Source organism: Rousettus aegyptiacus, unplaced genomic scaffold (assembly GCF_014176215.1).
Source record: "Rousettus aegyptiacus isolate mRouAeg1 unplaced genomic scaffold, mRouAeg1.p scaffold_m13_p_11, whole genome shotgun sequence".
In the NCBI taxonomy this organism is placed as follows: Eukaryota; Metazoa; Chordata; class Mammalia; order Chiroptera; family Pteropodidae; genus Rousettus; species Rousettus aegyptiacus.
The window spans coordinates 10,332,760-10,357,571 of record NW_023416286.1 but is presented as its reverse complement, the minus strand read 5'-3'; the positions used below and the strand labels follow the sequence as shown (position 1 = coordinate 10,357,571).

Genomic DNA, 24,812 nt, shown 5'->3' with positions numbered 1-24,812 from the left:
CCTCTTATATGTCATGTCTTGGAGATAAAAATATGTTCCATGTTTTAATCATTCTTAAAAAAATTCTTTCTTCAACATATTTTTTAAGGATGAATAATTCCTATTTCTAAATGGTTAAATTGTTAGCATGTTATTTTTTTTTTTTCCAAGTCTAGATTACAGTTCAGATTATGGTGAGGTTCTTACATCATGGTTTTTATACTATCATGTGTTTTATCTCCTGTTTTTAAAAATTCCTTTATCATTTATTAATCACAAAAGCAATGTATGTTTTTGTATTTTTATTATAGAAAATTTGAAAATACAAAAACATACAAAAGACTGAAGCACAAAATAAAAACTGTTTATCTTGAGAGAATCATTGGTGGTATTTTGGTATGTTTTTTCCAGTCTTTTTGTCTTTTTTTTTAAGACGAAATTATGCATTTACATACTCTCAGCATACAAATGTAGTATTTATGTAATATGAGCACTTTTGCATACTGCTGCTTTCCCTTAAAGTATATGAGTGTTTTTCCATGTCACTAAACTTCCCTCAAAACTATATGATTTTAATGGCTGCAGAGTTACCCGTTGAATGAATACCTATAATTCACTGGGTTGAAACTCTATTGTTGGATATTTATAATGTTGCCAGTTTTCCTGTAGGCTGCTCTGATCAACACATAAGGTTAAATAACTTCTGAGAAGGGCCACTGGATCATAAAGTATCAATATTTGTAAGAGTTTTAACACATATTGGTAAAGAGCTATTCAAAAAGTCTATCCAATTTCTACTTTTATCAGTGATATCTGATAGCATATTTCAGTGTACCCCTGCAATGCTAGGTATTACTGCTTTAAAATTTTAGTTTCTCTAATAGTGAAATATCTCACTTTTGTTTGAATTTGCATTCTTCTGACTACTGGTGATCCTAAATTTTTATCATGTTTGTTACCTCATATTTCAAATTTTATGTACACTATCTACTTCTGTGTTATGCTTATAATTTTCCTAGTGATTTGTAAGAACTGATACAGAGTGACAATTTTTCTATTATATATTCCTATTTAAAATGCAGATTCTTCTTTCAAAAGTAATCCTCCCAACCCCCCAAAAAAGTGATCACCAGTAACACCATAATGAGTTAATCCCTTCTATACATAAAACAGGAACATTAATGACAACAAACTATTCAGTACCTAGATACGGAGCAAGGCATAATGAAAGAGAGGAGGAGGTGATACTAGGTAAAGGGAATTATGATTTTTCAAGGTTATCTCTATCCTATAAAACAAAGCAAAATTTCACATAATTTAAAAAATAACATTAATAAGCTTTCAGAGAAAGCTAAGGCTAAACTATTTTACAATCAGAAGTATGTTATATTGGGATATTTAATTTTAACATGCAGCTTTCTTATAAAATTTAAATCATTTTACACAAAGGACACCTGAAGGCTTTTTCCGGGCAAGTCGCGCAGGCGTAACTCACCACATCCCGGAAGACCACAGCGCGGAGCCGGTTGATGTCCACGTCCTGGAGGAGTCTGTCAGGGTCCTTGATGGGAGACAGGTTACCTGGAACACTTTCTAATGGAGTCTTAAAAGAGACAGGAAATTGTGAAAAAAAAAAAAAAAAAACAGCATAATACATAAACTTACACAGTAACAATTTTTAACATCTCTAACTTAGGCATTAAACTGGCCAGATTCTTTACCTCCTTATCACTGGATAACACTTATTATTGACGACAATATAATAGGACATTTTCTTTTCTCCTCTATTCTTGTCAGCTTCCCTTGCTAGTAATCTTGTTCTCTGTCACCCAGCCACCAGTATAGACTCAAAAAGCGGGCAAGACTGCGCTAGAAAAAAAGACAGATCTTGGACTTCAGAAAATTGAGGCTTGAATCTCTCCTGTGTGATCTCAGGTTTATGACTAAAATTTTCTGATCCTCATTCTCCCTACCTCTAGCTAATATATCTCTGCGAGTCACTGAGTTTTATTTATCCATCATGCTTTCATTATATATCAGGTTATTATATCATATGAGATTTATATGTGTAAGCATTTTCATGATCTCCACAGTTAGAAAAAGTAAATTTTTAAAAAAAATTCAGTCATAGCCTTAATATTAATGCTTAAAGACATTACAGATCATCACCATCAGAATTATTTTTATAACTGAAGACACACAAACCCACAAATGTTATGTAGTGTCACACAGCACATTGAGAGTCAGGTTCCCTGAAACTCAATCTAGTACTTTTTCATTTACACAATATAATAAGAACTGTGTGGGAACAATATTTTAAAAATATATGGACTAAATTAGATAATATATGTGAAGTACCAGACACTATTCCTGCAAATAGAATAACTTGCTGTTACTCTAAGTAATGCAAAATAAATAGGCCTCCTGATTCTCTATAGACTGCAATCATCATATTTCACTCTCTTGTTAAGATGCCTGACTGCTCTGCAGCACAGGGTGGGATCTGAAAGTTGACAGTTATTCAGTTTCCACCACAATTGCAAAACTTACCAGCAATACGGCCTTAGGTGAGATACTTAACCTCTGTGAACCTCAGTTATATCATCTAAGAGGCTAATAACATTTATCATAAGACAATTAAAGAAAATACATTATTTACAGCATAGATAAAAAGTACATAATTTGTAACACAAATAAAAAAATTATAAATATTTTAATTTATACACCTACTAACAGAGTGTTCCTATATCCAAAATGTAATGTGATCCTTATAAAGCTTGTATCATTCCATCTTCTTACAAAGTATAAAAATGGGACCCAATGAATATGTGTGAGTCATGCAAGTCCACACAAGTTAGTAACACAACTAAGTTAACTACAGTTTTCTTAGTGAAGTGGTACATAAACAAATGCATAAACACAAGGAGAAAAAAAACAACAAATAAGACCCTCACCAATGAGGTTCACTGATTCTCTGCCCTGAAATGTTATTTTATCAAGTCAACTTTCCCCCTAATATTTCTATATTCATCACTATTGTCCATTTTCACTGCCTGGGTTCTTGATAGAGACACTTGACTAGCTCGACTAAATTACCACACATTTCCCTCTCATGAGGCTTTTCTGTCCAGCCTCTATAGTCGGAGCACTGCTTGGTTGACTTGACAGTCTTGAAAAGCATCCCATTACCTCCTGAAGTAAGTACAGACATCTTTATATCAAAGCTCTCAAAAAACACTAATATATTTATTCGTTTTGTTGAGTTCGTATAATGAGTGGTCAACTGCTGGAGAGAGGAAGGGCACTAGTATTAATTAAATGTTTATTGCATGTCAGGAATTACTAAATACTTTAACACATTATTGATTTTTATTTAAATCATACAAACGCCTTGTAAAATAGATCTGCGTCTATTTTAAAGACTGGGAAATTGAGGCACAGGACGCTAAGGAATTGATGTTAGGTCACAAGACCAGAAAGTGGCAGAGCCAGGACACAAACTCAGAACTGCCTGGTTCTAGAGTTTGTCCCCTTTGGCAAAGTATTCACGGTGCCCTACAAGCTCTGGAATGATATAGACGTAGGAGACATGGCCTGCCCGCAAGGAACTATGGTCTGCCACAGCCACGCGAATAATGCGAGACGTTACTGCTCATGTGCTTCTATTTAATCTTCTAAGCAACAGAGAGCCCAGTGGAGACTTCTGAGCAGTAAAATATATATGGTCCAATTATTTTAGGAATGTTTCTCTGACAGTAAATAAGAAAGAGGCTGCAATACAGATATACTAAAGACATGGTGTTCTGTTTGAAAACTGTAGAAGTTTGAAGCCATAGAACTTTTTAAAAGAATTAAACTTCTACTTTGTGCCTTCACTTATTGAGGAAAAAAAGAAAAACACTACATCAATACCAAACATCTAACTAGAAACATGCGCACTGAGCTAAGGGACATGCAGTGTTATGCAAATATCAAACAGAGGAACCACCCTACACCGGGCTGCAGTGAGGGTGTCTGAAAACATTCTCATCAGAGAAGCACTTAAACCACATCACGAGTGAAACACATTTTAGCTGGGTGAGAAATAAGGATGAAAACTTCAAGGAAAGGAAACCTATGTAAAAGTCTCAAAGTTAAAAAAAAAATTCTTCTGGTAAAATAAATGAAGTCCACAGTGTGACTAAAATGGTGAAAACAAGAGTAAAGGGACAAGCTGCAGGGTGAGTTAACCAGGAGATGAGGAGAGATAATTTAGAATGAGAATTACTGGTGTGTCCCTTTAAAACACTACACTGTTCATTCATTTCTTGAACATTCAATATATTTTTGTTGAATATTATGGGAATGTCTATCATCAAAACCATATCCATTTTAAAAAAGCATTTACACTCATTCGAAATATACTGCATTATTCATTCATTGTCATTCATTCATTATTCAATATATATTAAACTGTGAAAATACATGTAAGTATTAAAAATTGTTATAACTAAGGCCTTTTCAGAGCTATGTACTGTTACAATCCTCTTAAGAACCCTATAAAGTAGAAATTATTGGTATCTTCATCTAAAAATGAAAAACGCAAGTCTTGGAGAGGTAAGGAACCTCGGTAAGACTATCAGGAGGAGGAGGAGCCAGGCCTGGGTGCCCAGAGCTGCCTAAACACCAGACCCTTGCACCTTCATTAAGCAATACTATGTGATTTGTTCTAACCTTAAAGGCTTAAAAGATACATTATACATAACAAAAAAAATATTTAATTACCTTCGAAGCTGCTGTGGCAGTAATACTCTGGGATGCTTCCTGAGGCTTGCTGCTTCCGTGGGAAGACTTGTTCCCCCTGTCTCTCTGTCTCTGTCGGCATTCTAAACAGTTTCTCACAGCAACACAACAAACTATTTCAAAAACCAAAAGCATATTACTTAAATAAACTGTGGACGCTGACTCGTTGAAAAAAGTTGCTAAGATGTTTTTTCTTCTTTTCCCCTTCCTCTATCCCATTATTATTTTAAAAATCAACTAAATATTTTTGAAAATTATGAATAAAATTCTATGTATTTTTTATTTCTATGCAATAAAAAATACATAGAAAACATATTTAGTTAAAAAACAAAAACAAAATACCCATGTACTACCAGCGAGCATCACTCAAAATTCTGAATTTTATGAATCAATACAAATTTTTAAAAACAATATCACATTTGATAAATTCTTTTAAATAATAAGACTTCGTCCCACAACCGGAACAACCCAGAGCCTGCACTGGGCACGACTCCCCATTTCGGGCAATGCGCAAGAACCGCAGGCTCGTCCAGTCTCACAGTCCCGATATCCACCTTTCTTCACAGTAGGAAAGTCTACGGCCTTTGTCAGTAAGCGTTCCAGAGATATAGGCTTTTTATTTATTATTTTTAGAAGCAGTAACGTATAGCAACAGATAATATCGCTTTTAGAACAGGAAACCCATGAATCCTGGCTCTGCCACTGAGGCACTGTGTGATCTTGGGCCAGCTGCTTATACCATCTGTGCCTCAGTTTCCTCATGTGTAGAATGAGTATAAACATACTTCCTTAGAGAACCATTGTGAAGATGAATTAAGTTAATATGTGTAAAGTGCTTAAAGAGTAGACAGTAGAAATTATTAAGATAAAAATGACATTGGCAGTAAAGCTTTGGAATATATTCAGGAAAAAAGCTCAGAATAACCAAATAAATGCTGGCTTCGAGATATTGAAGCATTTAAAAAAAATTTTCCTCTTTCTCACAATGTTCCATCTATCTCCTGTTGTTAAGTGTCTGAGGCAATGGCCGAGGCAATGGTCAGTAAATGACCCCGCACCTCTCATCAGAGGGTCCTCCCTATGGTCAATCTCTCATTCTTAAAGCAAGTTCTTATTCCTTCCTTAAATCAGGAATAACTTCTCCTTTGAAATTATACATATGTCAATATTTACATAATTTAAAAAATTATGGAAAAAAGAGTTCATGTCAGGAAGTTCCGATCCAATGTCTTGCTTTCTTATGTCCTGTTCACGCCCTCAGGAAATTATGTAACCCGTAGCTTTCTGGTCTCCTGCAAAGTCTAAACAGCATAAATACATTTCCCCTTAAAAAACGGTGAGAGGTAAGGATGGTTCTGCCTAAAGACTGTTTCGTTCCAAACTTACTAAGAGTTGTCAGTGCTAAGTTTCCTTTACAACTCAACACAGTAAATAAACAGCATAGATACAGTGATGTTTACTAGAGTTAACTGTTAACTCTGAGAAACACAGAGAAAATGGCAGTTTATCCTCGAGCATTCTTTGTACAAAACTATGTCCTGAACTTTCTGATATGTGTGTGGGTCCAGGACAACTGTCCTCTGTATAAGTTCACCCAAAAAAATCATAAATGAATTTACATTAAACCATATGAATTTACATTAAACATATTCAATGGAATATGTTATAGACCTACTGATTTTGATACAATTCAAAATATATTTAACTCTATTTCAAATTATAATCCATCCAAGGTGATCAAATCTATAAATCCCCAATGTGAAAATACTATAGTTTTCTATAATTTACCCCTACATTACATAATCAACTTGTATCAGCAATATTTTATGTATCACAGAGTGTCAAAAAAGAATCTGCAAGTAATTATACAACATGCACCTTTATTCTTAACAGACTTACCCAGCCTTAGGCACTGTCGCATCAAACCTCCAGAAGACATGTTTTTTTCAGCTTCAATCTCACTAAAATTTAGGGAGCTGGCAAATACAAGCACATCAACCATAGCCATCAATCGGCTGAGGAAAGTCACTGCTGTTTCAGCTGACATGCCTTGTGTCACTTCAATGTTTTCCAATTCCGTCTTTAAAAAATGAGAAGATTCAAGCTTGTTTAAAATTTGGAGATGTAATACATGTACATACTACAGGTGAACAGCAGTTTAGTATATTTCATAAACAAAATACATTATAAATTATAATCTGATTCCATATAAGAGTTGGTTATCAAACTTACATAGTTCACCTACGAATTATCCTTGAATAAAGGAAGTCTATTTTTAAAACCAGGATAGCTTTAAATGTCATCACTTTTAAAAAACTCATTAAAAACTGAAGATCATGTCATAAAAATATTTAGAAATAATAGCACATATATATTTATACTAGTTTTATTTGTTTCCTTTCATTAGTTAACATATAAAATTGATATTTCTTTCCTAAAACCATCACTCTTATTTATGAAAAGATACAAGTTAATTTTTCTTTCCTGTGAATGTCTGGTGAGTAATAGAAAAGATATGAGGCACCTTCATTTGGCAACAAAATGAGACAGCTGTCAAGTTAGGAAGTAAAACAACTTTTTATCCATTTCAGAAAAAACTAAAACCACTAGGTATCTCATATGTACGATGAAAATCTAAGATAAAAATAATCGAGATCATTAATTCTTCTACAGATATTAATCTGTGACTTATAAGACACTAACAATAAGAAGAATCAGAATTCTAGATTGGTGAAGCTGCATTTTCACTAAAATTTTGCCTATAATTTAACATAATTTCCTGCTTTCAAGGGGAATGCTACAACATATTTGTTTCTTAAGGTGTACAACTGTGTGTTTTATGAGCAATAGCACACGTATTTTATTTTTCATTGTTTATTATATAATATTTTAATTATTTTGGTTCACGATGACTAGGCCTCATTTTCTCAATGTCTCAAGGAGCAGAGTAAGGAATGCTTTATGAATAAAAAATAGTACTGTTTAAATTTTCTGAAAATAGACATACTAGCTATATTAACTTTATTTCTGTACCAAATGATAAATTAAACTACAAAGCAAAGGGATTTACTGTTTCACTCTGACATAGCCCATACCCATCATTCTGCTTAAACATTAACACGGAAATGTTAGTGGGAAACGGTGATTTAAAAAAAAACAAAAACAACTCTTAAACACTTCTTCGCACAAGATAGATGGGCATTAAAAATGACAGGTGGCTACCGCAAGCACTACATACTCAATTCTAAACGGTGAATAAAATGTAACAACTTCTCTTCCTTCCATTGAACATCAAGAGAGCGGTAAAATCATTCTTTCTAAAATGAGCTTGGAAATGGTTAAAAATGTGTTTTCCATTGTTGATTTATAACATTATGCCAATTCAGTTTCCATGGCTTATAGAAACGGTTAATTCGTTACTTGGGCTTCTGAGATGCAGTTTCTGTATTTCCTAGCACTTCATTGATACACAGCATCATTTCATAGCATGAATTGAAAATCTGTTACCACAGCACAATATGTAATAATGAAAAGTAAAAAAATTCCATTTTATATAAAACCTCTTTTAAAACTCAGTTATCAAAGTAAGTTTTTATAATAGAAGAGAAGATCTGGCCATCACTAAGATCAATTAAATATTCTGGATAATGTTTCAAAATATTAGAATTTTAGGGTATCTATCCATGTTCTCATATACTTCGTCATTCTGAATTCTATAAATTACTAGAAATCTCACTCACTTTATTAGTTAATGGTCTTATTTTTGAGTCTCTTGGGATGTGCAAGACCTAAACTTCAAAATACGCTTTCATTTTAAATGAGTGAATTATATACAGAAATTATAAAGAAATTATTAATCATCCATATAATTTGCCAAACTGTTATTTTTGACTAAAGAAAATAAACTTTGAAAACAAAAGGCATTCTTAACACAAACAATAAGCTAAAAGGGAGTTCTTAGTACATTATATATAAAAGTAATTTATAATTTTGATGAAATGTTATATAAACATCATAAAGGGTTAAAATAAAGATCACTCACATATGATTATTATTAAACCTTAAAATAACATACATTCCATCCAATTTCCTTTCATTGGAACCAGTTAACATCTAATTGTACATATGACTGACATTATTGTTTTCATCGTATTATGATAGTTTAGTTTAAAAATTATTGTGAATTATAAAATAGTAAGTCATCAACGCACTAAGAAAAATAATCTTTAAATCAATCTTTTAAATATACCAAAAATATCCCTAATGTTAAAGATGGTATGGAAACTCAAAATATAACCAAGTCAAAAATTTCATAAATAAGCAAAAATAAAATTTTAAACTGAAAACCTAAAAATTACTGAAGTAATACTAACCTTAGGACCCTGGACATGCATTAGACAAAACAGACAACAGACCAAAAAAGTACAAGAAAAGGAAATTATTAAAATTAAATAAAAATACAATGTAAAATTGAAACACAAAATAATATATTCAAAATTTGTATTTGAACTTTATTAAGCAAAAATTCTCATAAGACATAGTCATTTTATAAAGTACAATGGTTAAGATTAAATATCAAATATTTAGATTTCTATTTATTTTCATTAGAGTAACTGCCCAAATAATATATCTTAAATTAGTTCACATATGCAAATTCTATTTTACAAAATAAATATCTTTTCATAGCAGATGACTAAGGAACTAGCTTAATAAATAAATTAATACAACATCCCCGTAAAAGCCCCAACTCAGTATTGGTTTAGGCAGAAACAACGTAGGAAAATAAACTAATTATATCGAACTTCTGGAATTTTCATTAATGAAGAGTGTTATAATTTATCTCCTAAAATATTTGGAGTTCTTCCTATAAACCAAAACCCCCAGGAGTTATTAAAAGAATAAATTAAAAACTACTTCTCCTTACTAGAAAAGAATTATATAGATACACTAAAGGAGTTCTGCATGTGAATTAAGCTAATTACATAGATATTGTACTCAGTTTAAGAATCTTATAAAGAATTATATTCAATATATTCAAAAATTTGGATAGAATTAAGTTCACAATTAAAGTCACCAACAGCTCCTCTTCTCTGATTTTTGAGATGAAATGTATGTTAGCATAAATTTCAAAATATACTATTTTCATGGTACAGGAAATATATAAAAGTATCTTGAGAACACTAAAGTATAATCGGTGTTAATGAGATAAAATGAAAAAAAAGTAACTTTTCTGAATCTATTAATCATATATTGTGCTAATGGTAGGAAAATATAAACTAAAATCAAGACTTTGCCATCATTTTTTGACAAAAAAAGTTGTTCTTCTTTCTTATAATTATGAAACTATTAGGCAAGTCAGAAATATCAGTCTCTATAAGAGAGAAAATGAAACCACACATGACACTGAATTGGTTTTCAACAGTCGGTGTGGATGGCTAACCAAAATGGTCACCTTAAAATCATGAAATGATCATGCAGTTTGTCGTTCATCCATGTTCACTACTTCTTTTTTTTTTCCTCCAATTCTTTGCTTTCCTTTATGACCAACTTGAACAATTTATAGAGAATAAATGAGAGGATTCAACTAACTAGTCACGGGAACATTAACACCAAAAAAATCAACAATAACAAAATAATGTTCCTTCCCCAAACCAAAGAGTGGTCAGACTACATACGAAGAGGTCTACCTTTCCCCCCGGGTACTAAAGTTAAAACCACTGGTCTAATTTAGAGACTTGAAAATATTTTTGTCATTTATTTTCTATGCCACACACAATTTTACATAACCCAGGCAAAACTGAAGCTCTGATAAAAGTCCTATTTCTTCCACGAAGATTAAGGTCAAGGTGTTCACTATAATATAAATATTATATAAATATATTCCTTTTTCCTTAAAGTTTTCATGGAAATATTTCCTTACAACTAAGATTAATATAAAAGCTCAAACGTTCTTACACGAAGATACCGCAAGAGCATTACACAGGCGTTATCCCCGTGTGTCATACACGGGCAGGGGCAGAAGACAAACGTCCACTGTGCCAATGCCATGGAGATGGCACATGAAAAGATTATACCGTTACAGCTGTTTGCCATCAAAACCCATAATAATTAAATTTGCCTCAAATATCCTATTTTAAACTTCAGAATTCTGTATATGACAGGCTTATTTTATAAACAGGAAGATTATTCTATCGTGACACAACTATGAATAAATAGCTGCAAAAGGAACTAAAGAAAAGAAGCGTTCATAAAGAGGGTTCTCTATCTAGAGGATTCTACATATATTACCTAGTGATTTTCACAAACTCCTTGCGAGATAAGCATAACCAACACTTTTCACTAAATGAAGTAACTGAGGCTGAGGTCACATCCAGTAAGTGGCAGAACCCAGGTTAAAACACAAGCTTTTATCTTATGCTAAAACCCATACACCTTATATTAAACCATAACTTCAAAAAGATCATGTCTGAGTCTCACTGATAACAAAAAAACAAGTTTGATTTTGACGATGAGTAAGTTATCTGCGATCCACACATACTGAGAAACAGGGAAGACACATTCTCAGGTGAGCTTTGTGCCACGTTTTTTCAAATGGATATCTATATAAAGTACTAAGCATTTTACTCATCCTCTCAAAATTAAATACAATTTCAACATTAGACATGTCAAATGCAAAAAAAAAAAAAATTAGCATGGCTAAGTGTGAAAAGTTTCGTATCTCCTAGTAAAACGTAATGACCACAATACTCAGTGAAATTGCTTTCAAAAATTAAACTTTGATGAATGTTCAGTAAATCAAATCCAAATTCTTGTTTAATAGGAAATAATGAATTTATCGTAAGCTCTAACTTGAATTTTCAATGGTCAGTAATAAGTAATAAAGTTTTCACACTAAAACACTGCACTACATTTGTATTTATTTGAAGATTATGTTCTAAGTTAGTGGTGAGCAAACTATGACCCACAAGTCCAATCTTCCCCACTGCTTGTTTGTATGAAGGTTTATTGAGACACGCCAACATCTATTCAATATGTTAACTGTTTATAGCTGCATTTATACAATAGTATATTTTTTCATTAAATGCATATCTGCGTATAAGGCATGGATATTTTCAAAAACTACACAAACCTAAACAAAATTACCAGACCACTCAAACATTAGTTTTGAATGTTTCTCTCTCTCTTCACGTGCCTAGGGTTGAAATTCTAATGGTGTCTACATAACGATATTTTGCTTTGGTAATCTGTATACTGTCAATATCTCCTTTTTCACTTATTCTTTCCAAAGTTCTCTTTTGGCTTTTTATATTTTAAATCTAAGTCAAAAGCTCCCTACCTTCACTTCTAATTTCCTTCTTTATTGATACTTCTCCTTCCTGTTGTCCTCTACTATATTACAATCTTTAACAAGAATATTATACGATCAAGTAACAGGAAACAATACTCAGCTGTCAGCACCAATCATGGTTCTACCAGTATACTGTGGGAGAAAAGGTTCTGCTTGTTCCTTTTAAGGAAGCAATTTATTCAAAGAACATATAATCAGCTATGTTGCATAATCAAGCATAGGGACAATCAGATAATGGATCAAAGTAACAGAAATACAGAGACAGAGACAATAAAGAAAACTTTCTACAACTGAATGAATTCCCAAGTCTACTGAGAACAGTCCTGGCAACAAGCAGTTTCAAATTCCAAACTATAGTCATCAAAACTGCACAGGTAATAAGTTTGAAAATCAAACCTCACAAGGTCAGAACCTTTATTGTACATTCATTATAAAATAAAAAGTAAGCAAATATGGAGAGTGAAATAGCATATAACTCATAATGTTTATGGACAATATAATTTATTAATTTAATATGTTCTCTACCATGATAGAGATCTTTCAGCTTAATAATTTGGAAGACTACTCTGTAATGTGAATATTTCAAACCTATACAAATTTCGAAATCTACTACTAACTTATATAAAGACCATTTTTTTGTTCTGCACAAATTTTTAAAACAGTGTTATATTTAAAGTGAATTCCAGTACAAACTTTTAAAAATTCTTGACAGCAAATGATAATTTATAAGACATGAAACAAACCATATGATGAAGAAAACTGCCAGGAGGAAAATACTAATTTATTTCGTTTTTAATGAATAGAAGGCGGCGGGGGGGGGGGGGGGGGGGGGGGCGGGGGGGGGATGTCTCCCTGACCCAATTGTAGAATACATTTTTAAAATCATATACAATTCTCAATTTCCTGGCATTTGCAATAAATCAGAGATTAAAGAGAAGGGATGGTACAGGATACCGGCACCCTGAACACTGCACCAACCATTTTCCTTCCTGGCTCCATTTCCTTGGTTAGCTACTAACTCCATTAAAATCCTAATGGTGACCGTTTTGACGCACGCATACCGAACTAAGCTGCTTGCTTTTGCAGACTTATGAATAAATTCATGGATGCAGTCAAACAACATGCGCCCGTGGGGAAAGGGGTATCGAGCACACGATCTTTTGCTGCTATTAATTAAGTTTCAAAGCTGCTGTGGGGTGGTGGCATGAAAAAGGGCAGCGAGAAAAAGAGCCACGTAGAAAAAAAGCTGTTAATGATGAAATAAAGCCAAAGATCCATTTGGAAAACCTGCCTCGCCAAGTAAAAGACATCTTAAAACAACAGGTTTCTCTTTGGAAAAAAGTATACTTCTGGGGTTGACAAACGACTTTCCAAGATGGCAGCGAGAACACAGGGAATACGGGAGCACAGTCCTCTGTCCTCTCCACCTCGAGTATTTTTGATGTGGATCAGAGACATGTTTTAAAATGACAACTAAAACATAAAGTTAGCAATGACCTATTATGTCTTAAATTGCAAATATAAATAGCATTAAATGTCTTCCAAACTTATCCAATACATTTCGATATTTTATATAGAGATAAGATAAAATATAAAAATATGAAATAAATCTTGAGCCAGTAAAGTCAGATACAAATGCTATTAGAGGCAGTGGAACTAACATAAAGTTTCTGAGATTTTTAAGAACTATGAAAATTTTAAGATAGCATAAAAATGGTGTTATTTATACCTGTTCTATCTGAGGTGCTAAAGTTTTAAATAAAAAACACTCTAAGAATTCATTAATTTGGTTCCTTTTGAAAGCAAACTGCTAGCTTCAAGAGCAAATCTCAGAAAACAAGAGGGTAAAACACCTACATTTGGTTAAAATACTATTAAGTTCAGAAATAATATTTCAAGTAATTCATATGAAACTTGGCATAGCTAATTTTTTTCTAAATTTAGATTCATGACTCTAATTACTATACAATAATCATATACTTGTAATTAGAACTTCAAGATTTACAGAATAAGGATTTTATTATAATATATATTTGAAGGAATAAACAATACAGAGAAAATAAAGTTAAATAATTGATAGTTACGGCCCTTCCAAAGAAGTATTCATCAGAATGACCAGAGAAATATTTTCATAGTTGGTTTCAAAACCCAACACTGACAAACAAAAGCAGTAGAAATATAAATATATAATTATAACTTTATGTAGTTAAAAGTTCCCTTAGATGAACATATCCTGTCAAAACCCATCTGCTTAGAGAAAACCAACAAGCTCTAGCCATGTAATTATAAAATACAACCACTAGATGGAGGCAAAGTACTTACAGTTGGTGACGTCGCGGCGGAGAGCAAAGGTAAAATTCCTCCACAAGCAATGATGATGTTGTCTACCATTTGGGAAATGAGGTGAATTGTGTTATGTACAAAAATAATGTTTTCATTGCTATTGACAAAATCCATTACAGACTTTGTGGAATGGCTAAAATAGCAGAAAAACAAAACACAAATGAAACTTCCTTGGCTTAAGAATAAGAAGTTTAGAAAGTTTATTTAATAACATTTTTAAAGTAAAAATAATGCAAGAGGTAGGCAAATTTAAAAGAGCTATTAGAAAAGAAAGTAATTTGCAATTAAGATATCACCTTACAAAAAAATTAGCATTCAACTATGCAGTGCTGTTTTGTGTCTAAGGGTATATACTGAGCATTTTTTCTGTTTGAAAATACAGTGTATTAGCTAGATTCAAAGACATGAGACTAGGTCAATGAATTCTGCTTAAAAAAATTTACTTTTACCAGAGTTGTTTTATGTTGAAAGTCAGAACAACTGAAAAGTTAATTGGATGTTTTACTACCTTTTTAAGCAGTTTTAGCTTGCTGCGTCACCAGACTGCAGCCCCTAGCTCTGACCAGCCATACTGAAAATGTATACTGTGAGTCAGAAGTGACAAGACAGGGACGTATACAAGAATCAGTAAAAATTCAAGGACTTATTGACTTAAACAGAGAAAAGACCTCGAGCGCCAGCCGTGCCGCCTTCCCACACAAAGCGTGCAGCGTAGACACGCGGAGAAATACACTACTGCAGTCTGCTGTCAGTCAAGAATACAAACTATTTTCTAATCAGGAGAAAAGAAGTTACTCCATGATCAAATTTAAGTCAATGATTCTCACCTTTTTAGATGTGTGAAATACCATCTACTACATTTTAGATCTCATTGTTTGACCCTGTCCTAAATACAAAACGGTACCTTTTAAAAATTTTTAATTACATAAAATTCAATTTGGGGAATTTTATGAGAACCCTGGAAAGGGAAAAAAAAGAGACACAGTATGGTAAGGAAGTAAAATCAAATCTCAGTCACGTGGGGCTACTAATATGGAAATCAGTAAATTGCACTACGTACTCCCATACACTGATACCCATAGTAATGTATTCCTAGTAACATATTTCACGGCACTCCGGTTTCCTTATTCACCGTCCCTAGGTGATTCAGCATATAACACCTCTAGCAATGAAACTTGTTTCCACACAGGAGTGGACTTATGGACAAAATGATCGCATAAAATCAGAAGTAAAAGCTTTCCATGGCAGACACTGACCTCATCCATGATAGCTACTCCTCCTCTCCCACCAACACCACCTAGCTTTTGTTCTGTTCTATCATCGAGCTAGACCAGGTATAGGAAAGGCTGGCTTCACCCCAGCTGCTGGGTCAGTAACCAGTACTGCTCTGTCTGGGCCAGTTGCTAGAATCCCTTTCCTTTTTGCTGGTGATTGACTTAGAGATGAGCATATATCATCCTGGTGGCACGTGAGACATACAGGGGAAATTTTTTGAGTGGCTTCTTTTAGGAGGAAAAAAAAGAGAAAAAGAAAGAGGAGAGAAACAAGAAAAAGGAAGAAGAAGGGGATGGAGGAGGAGGAAAAACCCCCACCCTCTAGCTGGGTGAACTTCCTACACCGATCTGATGCTGGGAGCTGACAAAGCCACCTTGACTCTTAGAAGGAAAGTTATGAGAAGCAGAATCCCGAGACTGTCATGCCATGGTCTGCCATTGATGGTGGGGTGGTCTGTCACTCATAGCCATCGACTTTCCAATTCATATGCTTGCACATTTAAAGTACACACTCTCGTAAATTAATTTGTTGCACATTTGCTATTTAAGTTGAAAATGAGGCAAGCTAATGATTTAATTTATGTAGACTTTATTTTCTTTAAGTGATTATACTGGAGCTGTTACCCACTAACCACTTAAATGGTATAGGATCTAAAAATAGATATCATGAGGTGATTTTAAATATTATTTTAAAATCATACATGTTATATGCTATAATATATATGTGCATATATGTTATAATCTTACTAGGAAAACTAAGTTTATTACGTGGTATTAATTTTAACAAAAGATAAAAATATGGACATTTCACTGAACCAAACTTTTTGGTGTTAAATCTCTTTTTTATACAGAACAGGCAATGTCAGATTTTAGAATTTTGCTTTTTTCATTGTCTTAAGTCTAAGTTCTTGGATCCTTTTGATATGAGCCCCAGGCCTTATAACCTTTATGAAAATACTTAGGTTTTTATTAAAAAAAAAAAAAAAAAAAAAAAAATTTGCTTTTACTAAATTTAAAGATCTAATTCATTTATGAATCAGTTTATGCCAGAAATTTAAAAAATTAAAATTCTTAATTGAATGTAATCTTATTTATAGAAAAGAAATGTCTACCTCCTCCAAACATGCACATCTGTTTCTAACGCGAAGAGCAGATCCGTGAGCAGCCGCTGGTGCATCGGAGACCACTTAAACTCCGGGATCCGGAACATGGTGGTGCGCGGGCCGGGGCTGAACTGGCGCCGCTGCTCCTCCGTCATGGGCATGCCGCGGAAGCCCAGGTCCACCCGCAGGTCTCTGTCCTGCTGTGTGACGGACCGACCCTGAACCGCCTGCAGAGTGCGGAAGAAGTACTTGGTTTCAAAATGAAAACAGCACGGGAACGCGAGTGAGGGAAGAAAAGCTTTTGAATATGACTTTAGGAGGTCCGCGTGCGTTACATGTATTATTTACCTGGCGATTCCTGCTCAGGAATCTTTTAATGCTGAAAAGGCTACTGTCATTACTTTTATTCTGCAGTTCCAGGAACTAAGCAAGGAAATTAAATAGCTCAGCTTAACACCACAGCTCACACTAAAAACCAGGCCCTCTTCACCCGCTTACGAGGTCTGGACGCGGCCGCGTCTTTTCCCTGCAAAAGTGAGCATGTTCTCAAAGAGGCGTGGGCTGGATGGCCGCCATCGACTAATTGTAATTAAAACCACAAGATTAAAAGAAACACTTCTTGAACCAATTCAAGTTAACTTCAAAGTCTACTTCACTCACAATACTTCAATTTAGAAAAATAAATGTATGTGATGAGTTAGAAAACCAGAAAAATGCCTATGAACTCTGACTGAAACCAAACAAGCCTAGTGATTATGTTCAATAAACAATGCCCCGTGCTTTCTTTGATTTTAAATCTGTACCTAATTCAGTATTCCCATCCCTTGCCAATTATCTCTGTAGTACAAATGCCACAAAAATGGAAACTGGCAGTTAACAGAGAAAAAATAAAAATACCTTTCCCACACAGTATATTTATTAAGGATTCTTATTAGAGTACAGACGCCAGTTAGGTATGGTTTATTCTTCAAAACAGAACATGTCAAATTTCTTTTCAATGGAATTAAAAACTGAGTGGAAAACTCAGAGAACAATAACAAAACAAATCATTAAGGGTAAAAGTTTTCTTCAACTCTTAACCGTAAGGTACCACTTAGCCTAGAAAGCAAGAAAGTGGTCTTAAATCTCAAAGCTCAACAATTAAAATCCATGTCAGAAAACACCACCCATTTTTAGCCTGACTCTGGCCTGGCCAAACTGCAGCAGTAACATGTAGTTACCACAAGCCGAAGAGCCTTTAATTTTCCTCACAATGAATTTTTATTGATGTGGTTGTAAAGAAAATTCTCACTGTTAATAATTCCAAATTACCTCAGCCATATTCCCTACCTCACAGGGTGGTTGTGAGGATTAAATATGAAAATATACAGCCAGAGCCTGGCACACAGTAGGCACTGATTAACAACAGTTCCCTTTTCCTTCATCTCATTGATCAGTTCAATCTGGGCTCCAAGTCCTCTTTTCTATAATCCACAGAACGGGGTTGGGCTGGAAACTTAAAAGGTTAATCAAGTATTCAGAATGAAGATTTTGAGTCCAAAATGTGTAAATGTGGTCACAGAGTCATAAAATGTTAGAACCATATTTCAATCTAGTACAACTTGTTGTCCTATAGAAGAAAATTCAGGCCCAGAGACGTTGAGCAATGTTACACAGACAGAATGTGGCAGAGCCAGAAATATAATTCCGATATTTTAAGTTTCTTTTACATGTCCTACCACCCTACTCAATTCCTGAATTACTATATCATACTTAAATATAAACATGGTGTAATTGGTGCTAATAAGTCAGTATCTATTAGATGAATTTTTAGAACTCATATGGGATAACTCACTTGCGTTGTAGTAGTGGTCTGGATTTTTCGGATTTCCTTTCCTGATTCTTTGCCATCGTCAGATCTCTCAGTATCTGACATTATACTTCCTGCATCAATATTTGGTACGATTTTGCTACCAGCAGACTCAGTTTCCAGAGTCGTAGCAGTCATTTCAGCATACTCCAAGCCCTTAGATGACGATGCTAAGTCTCTTTCAGAAATACTGCCCATCCCATCTGAAGTTGTATGGATTTTGAATTCTTTTTCTTCTATTATACTTGCTGTACAAGTTAAGTCCACACCACCGGTCATGTGAGCGAGCAATCCAAGATCATCACTGACACCGATATGTACTTGCGAGTCCTGAATATTTGGAATGATGTGATTGCTAGAAAGTTCAGGAAGGAGTTTCTCCTCTTGTTTGGGTATTTTATCAAAGAGAAATGATGTGCTACTATTGGGAAGTTCATCCTTCTCATCTGCTAATGTTATCAACGGACCATTATCTTTTTCTTCATTTTTTTTAATGATACCGACACTTCCATGCACATTGTTCTGCAGCTTCTCCACAGCAGCACTGTATACGTTGTCCAACAAAGAGTCAACCTCCACGAGGGCCCCGTTCTCCCCCCCGACTAGAGTCTCCGGCGACAGATCCATATCGTCCAGCTTTACCTCTGTTGCTTCTACTTTCTCTGCTTTTATATCGACTAAGAGATCATGCACTTCCACGTGGACACCACTTCCTGGTCTGTCTGAATTTCCAAGAATATCATCTGACACTTTTGTTGACATGAGCAGGTCTCTAGTATCTGTGCTGACAGGGTAATCCGTCTCACTCTCTGGGCTCTGGCTCTGTGAAAGATCTTCTATTTCTCGAATTTCCATCCCACCTTTCGCTCCCGTTGTCTGTGATGAAAGGCCAGAGATGGTGCTCACATTCCCTTTCTTTCCCTTTTTAATATTTTCCTCCTCTTGTCTCTGGTATTCTTCATACATTTTGGCTAGGTATTCCTTATGGGCTTCATAAGTGACCTGAGGAACACATAAAGAAAACATTATTTTTTTATATATCAAGAAGAAAAAAGATATAAATAAAATTATAGTAATAATAGCAAAATGGTGCCATGAATTTTAAGATTTTAAACATGACACATATTAATCCTAAGATGAGTGCTTAGTTTCATCAAGTAATTGCAAATCATCATCAAAAAAGGTAAAGTACGACTTATATGTCCAAAGACACATAGGTAAACTAACAATATTAAAGTTTTAAATAAGTGACCTTTTCTTTTAGGTTAATCTTACCCTTACCTAATATGCCTGATGAACTCCTACACATCTGAGGTATCTGAGTTAAGCAGAGAACTGGTTAATAATATACAGTATCCAAGATACTATGACTAGATGAGTTTTCACCATCTCTTACTCACATGTGTGCCTATTTTAACGACTGAGGTTAAAAAAATCAAACATATCTGTAAACATATATATTTATAAATTATTTAAAAAACCATAATTTTATCTTTATATATAGGCTACTTTATTACTTTAAATGGGCTTGTTTAGGAATAATCAGGATATGTCTATCTGACTTACACTAAAAATGCAATGTCTTTCCTATAAAATACTATTTTCAAATTTCTTAATGCAATAAAAGGTGCCAATATATAATAAAATTTAAGTTTTTAGCAGAAATAAAAACTTCTAAAATTAAAAAAAAAAACAAAGTTGAAAATCTGTCCCTATAGACATGTATATTAATTTATACTTAAGTGATAGGATAACAAAATTTTAGGTCGAAAGAGACCTTCCTTTGGAGATTATTCTTATACCAAAACCCCTTCATTTTACAAAAGATAAAATCAAGTCCCAAGAATGAAGAGTAGCAAACTACATTCTCTTTTTACCAAAGATAAGATATTATTTAAAATTGCAGAAATACAGATTCTCAGGATTAAAAATAAAGATAATGCAATTTAAAATATCACTAAACTTAAACACTTTAAATGTATTTATTAAAAATAAAATTGATTTCTGACTACTTTTTAAAAGTTGTTAAAAGTGTCTAAGGCCATGCTACCCTGAACAAGCCCAATCCCGTTTGCTCTCTGAAGCTAAACAGGGTGGGGCCTGGTTAGTACCTAGATAGGAGACCACCTAGGAAGATTAGGTGCTGTAAGTGTAAAAAACAAAAAATTAAAAAATAAGGGATTGTAAAATGATAAGGTCCTTGCAATCTGTGAGGTCAACCAAGGGTTGCCTCGCCTAAAAAAAGAGTCTTAAAAAGTATATTTCAGAGTCTATTTCATGAAATATTCTTATAAGTATCAGAAGGTATGTTTTAATAAGAGCAACTGGCTCAGACTCAAGTTCTCAAATCTGCTATAAAACATATATGGGGTCACATTTGGTGTCTAAAATTCCTAATTTATAGAGTTTCGATTACATGATCTACAAAATACTTCAAGATCTAATACTGTATGAACAGTGGGGGGATCAGGGGGTGGGGTGAGGCGGGACAGAAAGCAAAGAAAATTGGGATAACGGAGTTGGCCGTAATGGAAGGTGCCCACAAGATGGCACCAGAAGAGTGTTCAGAGGCCTTTAATCCACAGCCGAAAATGTTGCTATAAAACGCTGTTACCTTGGAATGAGCGATTGACAGTGTATCCACCCAGACTCTCCAGCCTCCCCATTCATATTTTATTGCATGATACAGAAGGATCCGAAAGATATTGTACACCATCTCGGTAATCTTCTGTTCTTCAGAATTTTTAGGATTGATATAACCAAGAGAAAACATCCAATCCTGCCACACTGAACACTGCAATAAACATCTAGTGGAGAAAATAAACTCATTAAAAATACCTCAATTACATTAGAAATTACCACTTTTAAACTCAAATAGCGGAAACGTGATGTGACGTAAGCAAAACAAGGAGCACTGCTGTCCTGCACATTCTGTATTTTACACCTAAAATGACGTTCGCCCCATTTTTCTACCTGGAAAAATCTAAATTATCCTCTAAAATTATTCCTAAGTCGCCCAGATTTCTTTTTTATTTCTCTACTCCCTCATCACATGTAGCACTCACCTATGCACTTAATACATGATGAAGGAACGCCTGCTTTGTCATCATCTTTCCCACTAAACCGCGCTAAGACCGCCTGTGCAGCAAGGTGCTCTATACACACCACACAATCAACACGTGAAGTTAAAGACTCGGCCAGCAACCACGTCTCAGACTGTACCCCATGTTCTAGGTAACCAGTTTAAAAACGCATGACAACAGTTATCATGAGACAAACCTGGGAAAAACATGGATGAATATGAGCAAATCCAACACAATTACAATGAAAAGTACTGTTGGTGACAGCACTAAAAGAAAGAGTACATTTTAAGTAATGGTTTGTGGAAATGTATTCATGTATTCTATTAAACGAGCACACATATAAAAACACAATAGAAGTATAATAATTGCAGATTATACAAAGAAACATACAATGTCTTTTCTAACAAAAGTATGTAGCAATGTAGATAAGAGTTAAAAAAATTTTTCTCTGAAAGAGACTGAAAATTAAGAAAAGAAAATTATGGAATAAAATTTAATTATAATATCCAAATTCCTTACCTTCTATTTTCTCGGCTGTTACTGAAAAGTTTTATCATGTCAGATAAAAATAAACGGCGAACTTCCATCAGTTCTGCGCTTGGTGTAGAGTTTTTTAACAAAGTTGCCACCACCTTAAGAATCACTGTAAAACAACAACAACAAAAGATACAGTATAGATTTATAACTACATCAATCTTCCCTTCACAATGTGTCTACTGATTTTCAACTAAGGCTTAGCTCTATGGGAGGTGAGTTATAAGCCTCATGAACTATGTAAACACCATGATGACTTAAGTGGTTGGAAGAAGTTCTGATTTAGTCTCGCGTTACCATGTTATCACTGCATTACAACAAAGAACTGTTGTTTGCTCACTTGGATTCTGAATTTTCACTGTAGAATCTGGCTCTGGATGTGGTTTGTGTACGACTTGAGTACATACTTGCTCTGTCAATATCTGAAAGACAAAGAATTTGAGTTTCACTTAGAAAATAATTTAAAACACAATTACGATATATATGTATATTTACATATATAAAAAAATGCAAAAAATGTCAATTCTGTTCAAATCAAAAGACATCTGTTCCAAAATATCTTCTAGTGAATTTCACACAATTCTAAACTCTGTAATCTTCAAATTTTGTTTATTATGGATAAAGACAAAACCAGGGTCAATATTTATAGAAAAAAGAGATTAAGAAATCCAAGAATTTATTCTGTTTGCAATACCTTTATATGTTGTGAATTGTAAACATGTGACTCTTTATGCTGTCATTAGTTTATGTAAATAAAAAAAATCAAGTCTTAAGCCTGGGTCCCAACTCAAAATAAAGTATGATAAGGAAAAAAACTTTATTAAAAATGTGGCTCATTATCACTTACTGGAGTTTTTAAAAACTGCTTTCAAATTACAAAAATGACAAAAGTTGACCAAATAAAGGAAAGACAATTCTAAAATATTAACTAATTTTCCACTAAAACACAGTCTCTGCTTGCAGGACTGTACACATCTTCTCACTGCTACGTTCCTAGTGGTTAGTACTGCCGGACACGCTGCCAATACGTGATAAATGTTTGTTAAACTTAAAAATGTATAAGTATATATAAATAGTAAATACATGACTGTTTACTGTATTTTAGGCTTTAGTTTGTGTTTACTTCTATTCTTGCATAGATAAAAAATCCAATGAGACTAAAGATTTTATATTAGTGACTTAATTTCCTGTTTTGTTTGACATGCTAAATTATGAATGAACCTTTTAAAATACTTCAACCTGTATCAAAGTACACAAACTCTGGGGAAACTGTAAAAGTTAGCTTAAGGCCTAGCTGTACATGGCTATATTATAAAAGCTAGGGATGATGAAAGTAAATTAATCAAGAGACAGGGATGGTCTGTTCTTATTAGAAAAACACCATGACATCCCAAAGTGGCATTTTTCTTACCTTTCTGCTCAGACTTAAAGAAAAAAAAAAAAAGACAAGAAATTTGCTTTGCTACATCAGGAATGTATATCAAAAAGGTACTGACTTGAAATAAAAACTAACCTACTATTACTAAAATGATAGAGGCCATCTTCCCTTCACTCCCATGCGTTTGTTGAAATTAAATCCTTTGCTGTTAAAACTAAACAGTGTGTCAGAATTTTCCAAACAGAGCACTCCAGACATGCATTATTAATCAAATGGAGCTGACACATGGGATAGAAATTTCTTTGAAAACCATATACCACAGAATAATCAGTGGTTGGTAGGTATATGTTTACAAAGAATTTTCACATAGATTTGCCCAAAAAGCCCTGGTGTGAACCTACAGCCTCATGGACAAGATCCCAAGAATTCTGATCACAAATAGATTTGAAATATTTTCATACAAACAAAAAGGCTAAGCAATACTCTTCTACAATAGAGAATAGTAAAAACTTTCTCACTCCAGGAAGAAATATTATGGCACAGAAAACAAAATTAATCTCAAGATTCACGAGTTTTACACTGTTGTCCTTTTTCAGTCCCTATCTGACCACATAACATGAGGGTAATAATTGCATTGTCCAGCTACTAAAGCTGCTCAGAAGGTCAAATAAGGCTCTACAGGTGAAAGTGCTTTGAAAACTGTAACATACTGAAATATGAGTGTTTTCATAAACATATATTTAGAAACTCAATTCAGCATGTATTTGTTAAGAACCAGTTATGCGTCCACATTCTGCTACACGTCTGGAATGGGAAACACAGTTCCTAAGTGGAACTATATTTTTAGAATCAATTACGTAATTAACATTCTGGAGACAGGCATAAATCCATGTCCCTGTTACATAATAAAATACAGCAGACTGTCATTAAGGACTTATGTGAGGTATAAAAGGGGGGAGGGAAGTAACAAGGTTTCAAAAGGAGAGATGAATGTAGATATAAACATTTTAATGAAGGATGGGGCTCAAACCACAAAGCTTTGCCAGGACTTGGTTAGAGTTGTGTGCAGGAAGTTCACCTCTGCTCCCCAAAGAAAGAAACAGTATGGAGGGTGATGGGCCAGAAGTGGACATAACATC

General features: G+C 34.0%; 1 protein-coding gene across 16 annotated transcripts in view; it reads right to left on the bottom strand.

The window, feature by feature from the left end:
- NBEA (neurobeachin) overlaps nt 1-24,812 on the bottom strand; it is a 611,133-nt gene that overhangs the window by 408,185 nt on the left and 178,136 nt on the right. For 12 of the 16 annotated variants that reach the window (XM_036228295.1, XM_036228296.1, XM_036228300.1 and 9 more), the window contains 10 exons: nt 22,636-22,717; nt 22,281-22,404; nt 21,293-21,485; nt 18,664-19,680; nt 16,839-17,056; nt 14,432-14,585; nt 9,135-9,143; nt 6,661-6,841; nt 4,744-4,874; nt 1,475-1,582 (listed from right to left, as the gene is read on the bottom strand). In XM_036228295.1, the coding sequence (XP_036084188.1) occupies nt 1,475-1,582; nt 4,744-4,874; nt 6,661-6,841; nt 9,135-9,143; nt 14,432-14,585; nt 16,839-17,056; nt 18,664-19,680; nt 21,293-21,485; nt 22,281-22,404; nt 22,636-22,717 (2,217 nt within the window). The remainder of the gene's footprint in view (nt 1-1,474; nt 1,583-4,743; nt 4,875-6,660; nt 6,842-9,134; nt 9,144-14,431; nt 14,586-16,838; nt 17,057-18,663; nt 19,681-21,292; nt 21,486-22,280; nt 22,405-22,635; nt 22,718-24,812) is intronic. The other 4 variants (XM_016151079.2, XM_036228297.1, XM_016151083.2 and 1 more) reach the window with 1 other exon arrangement.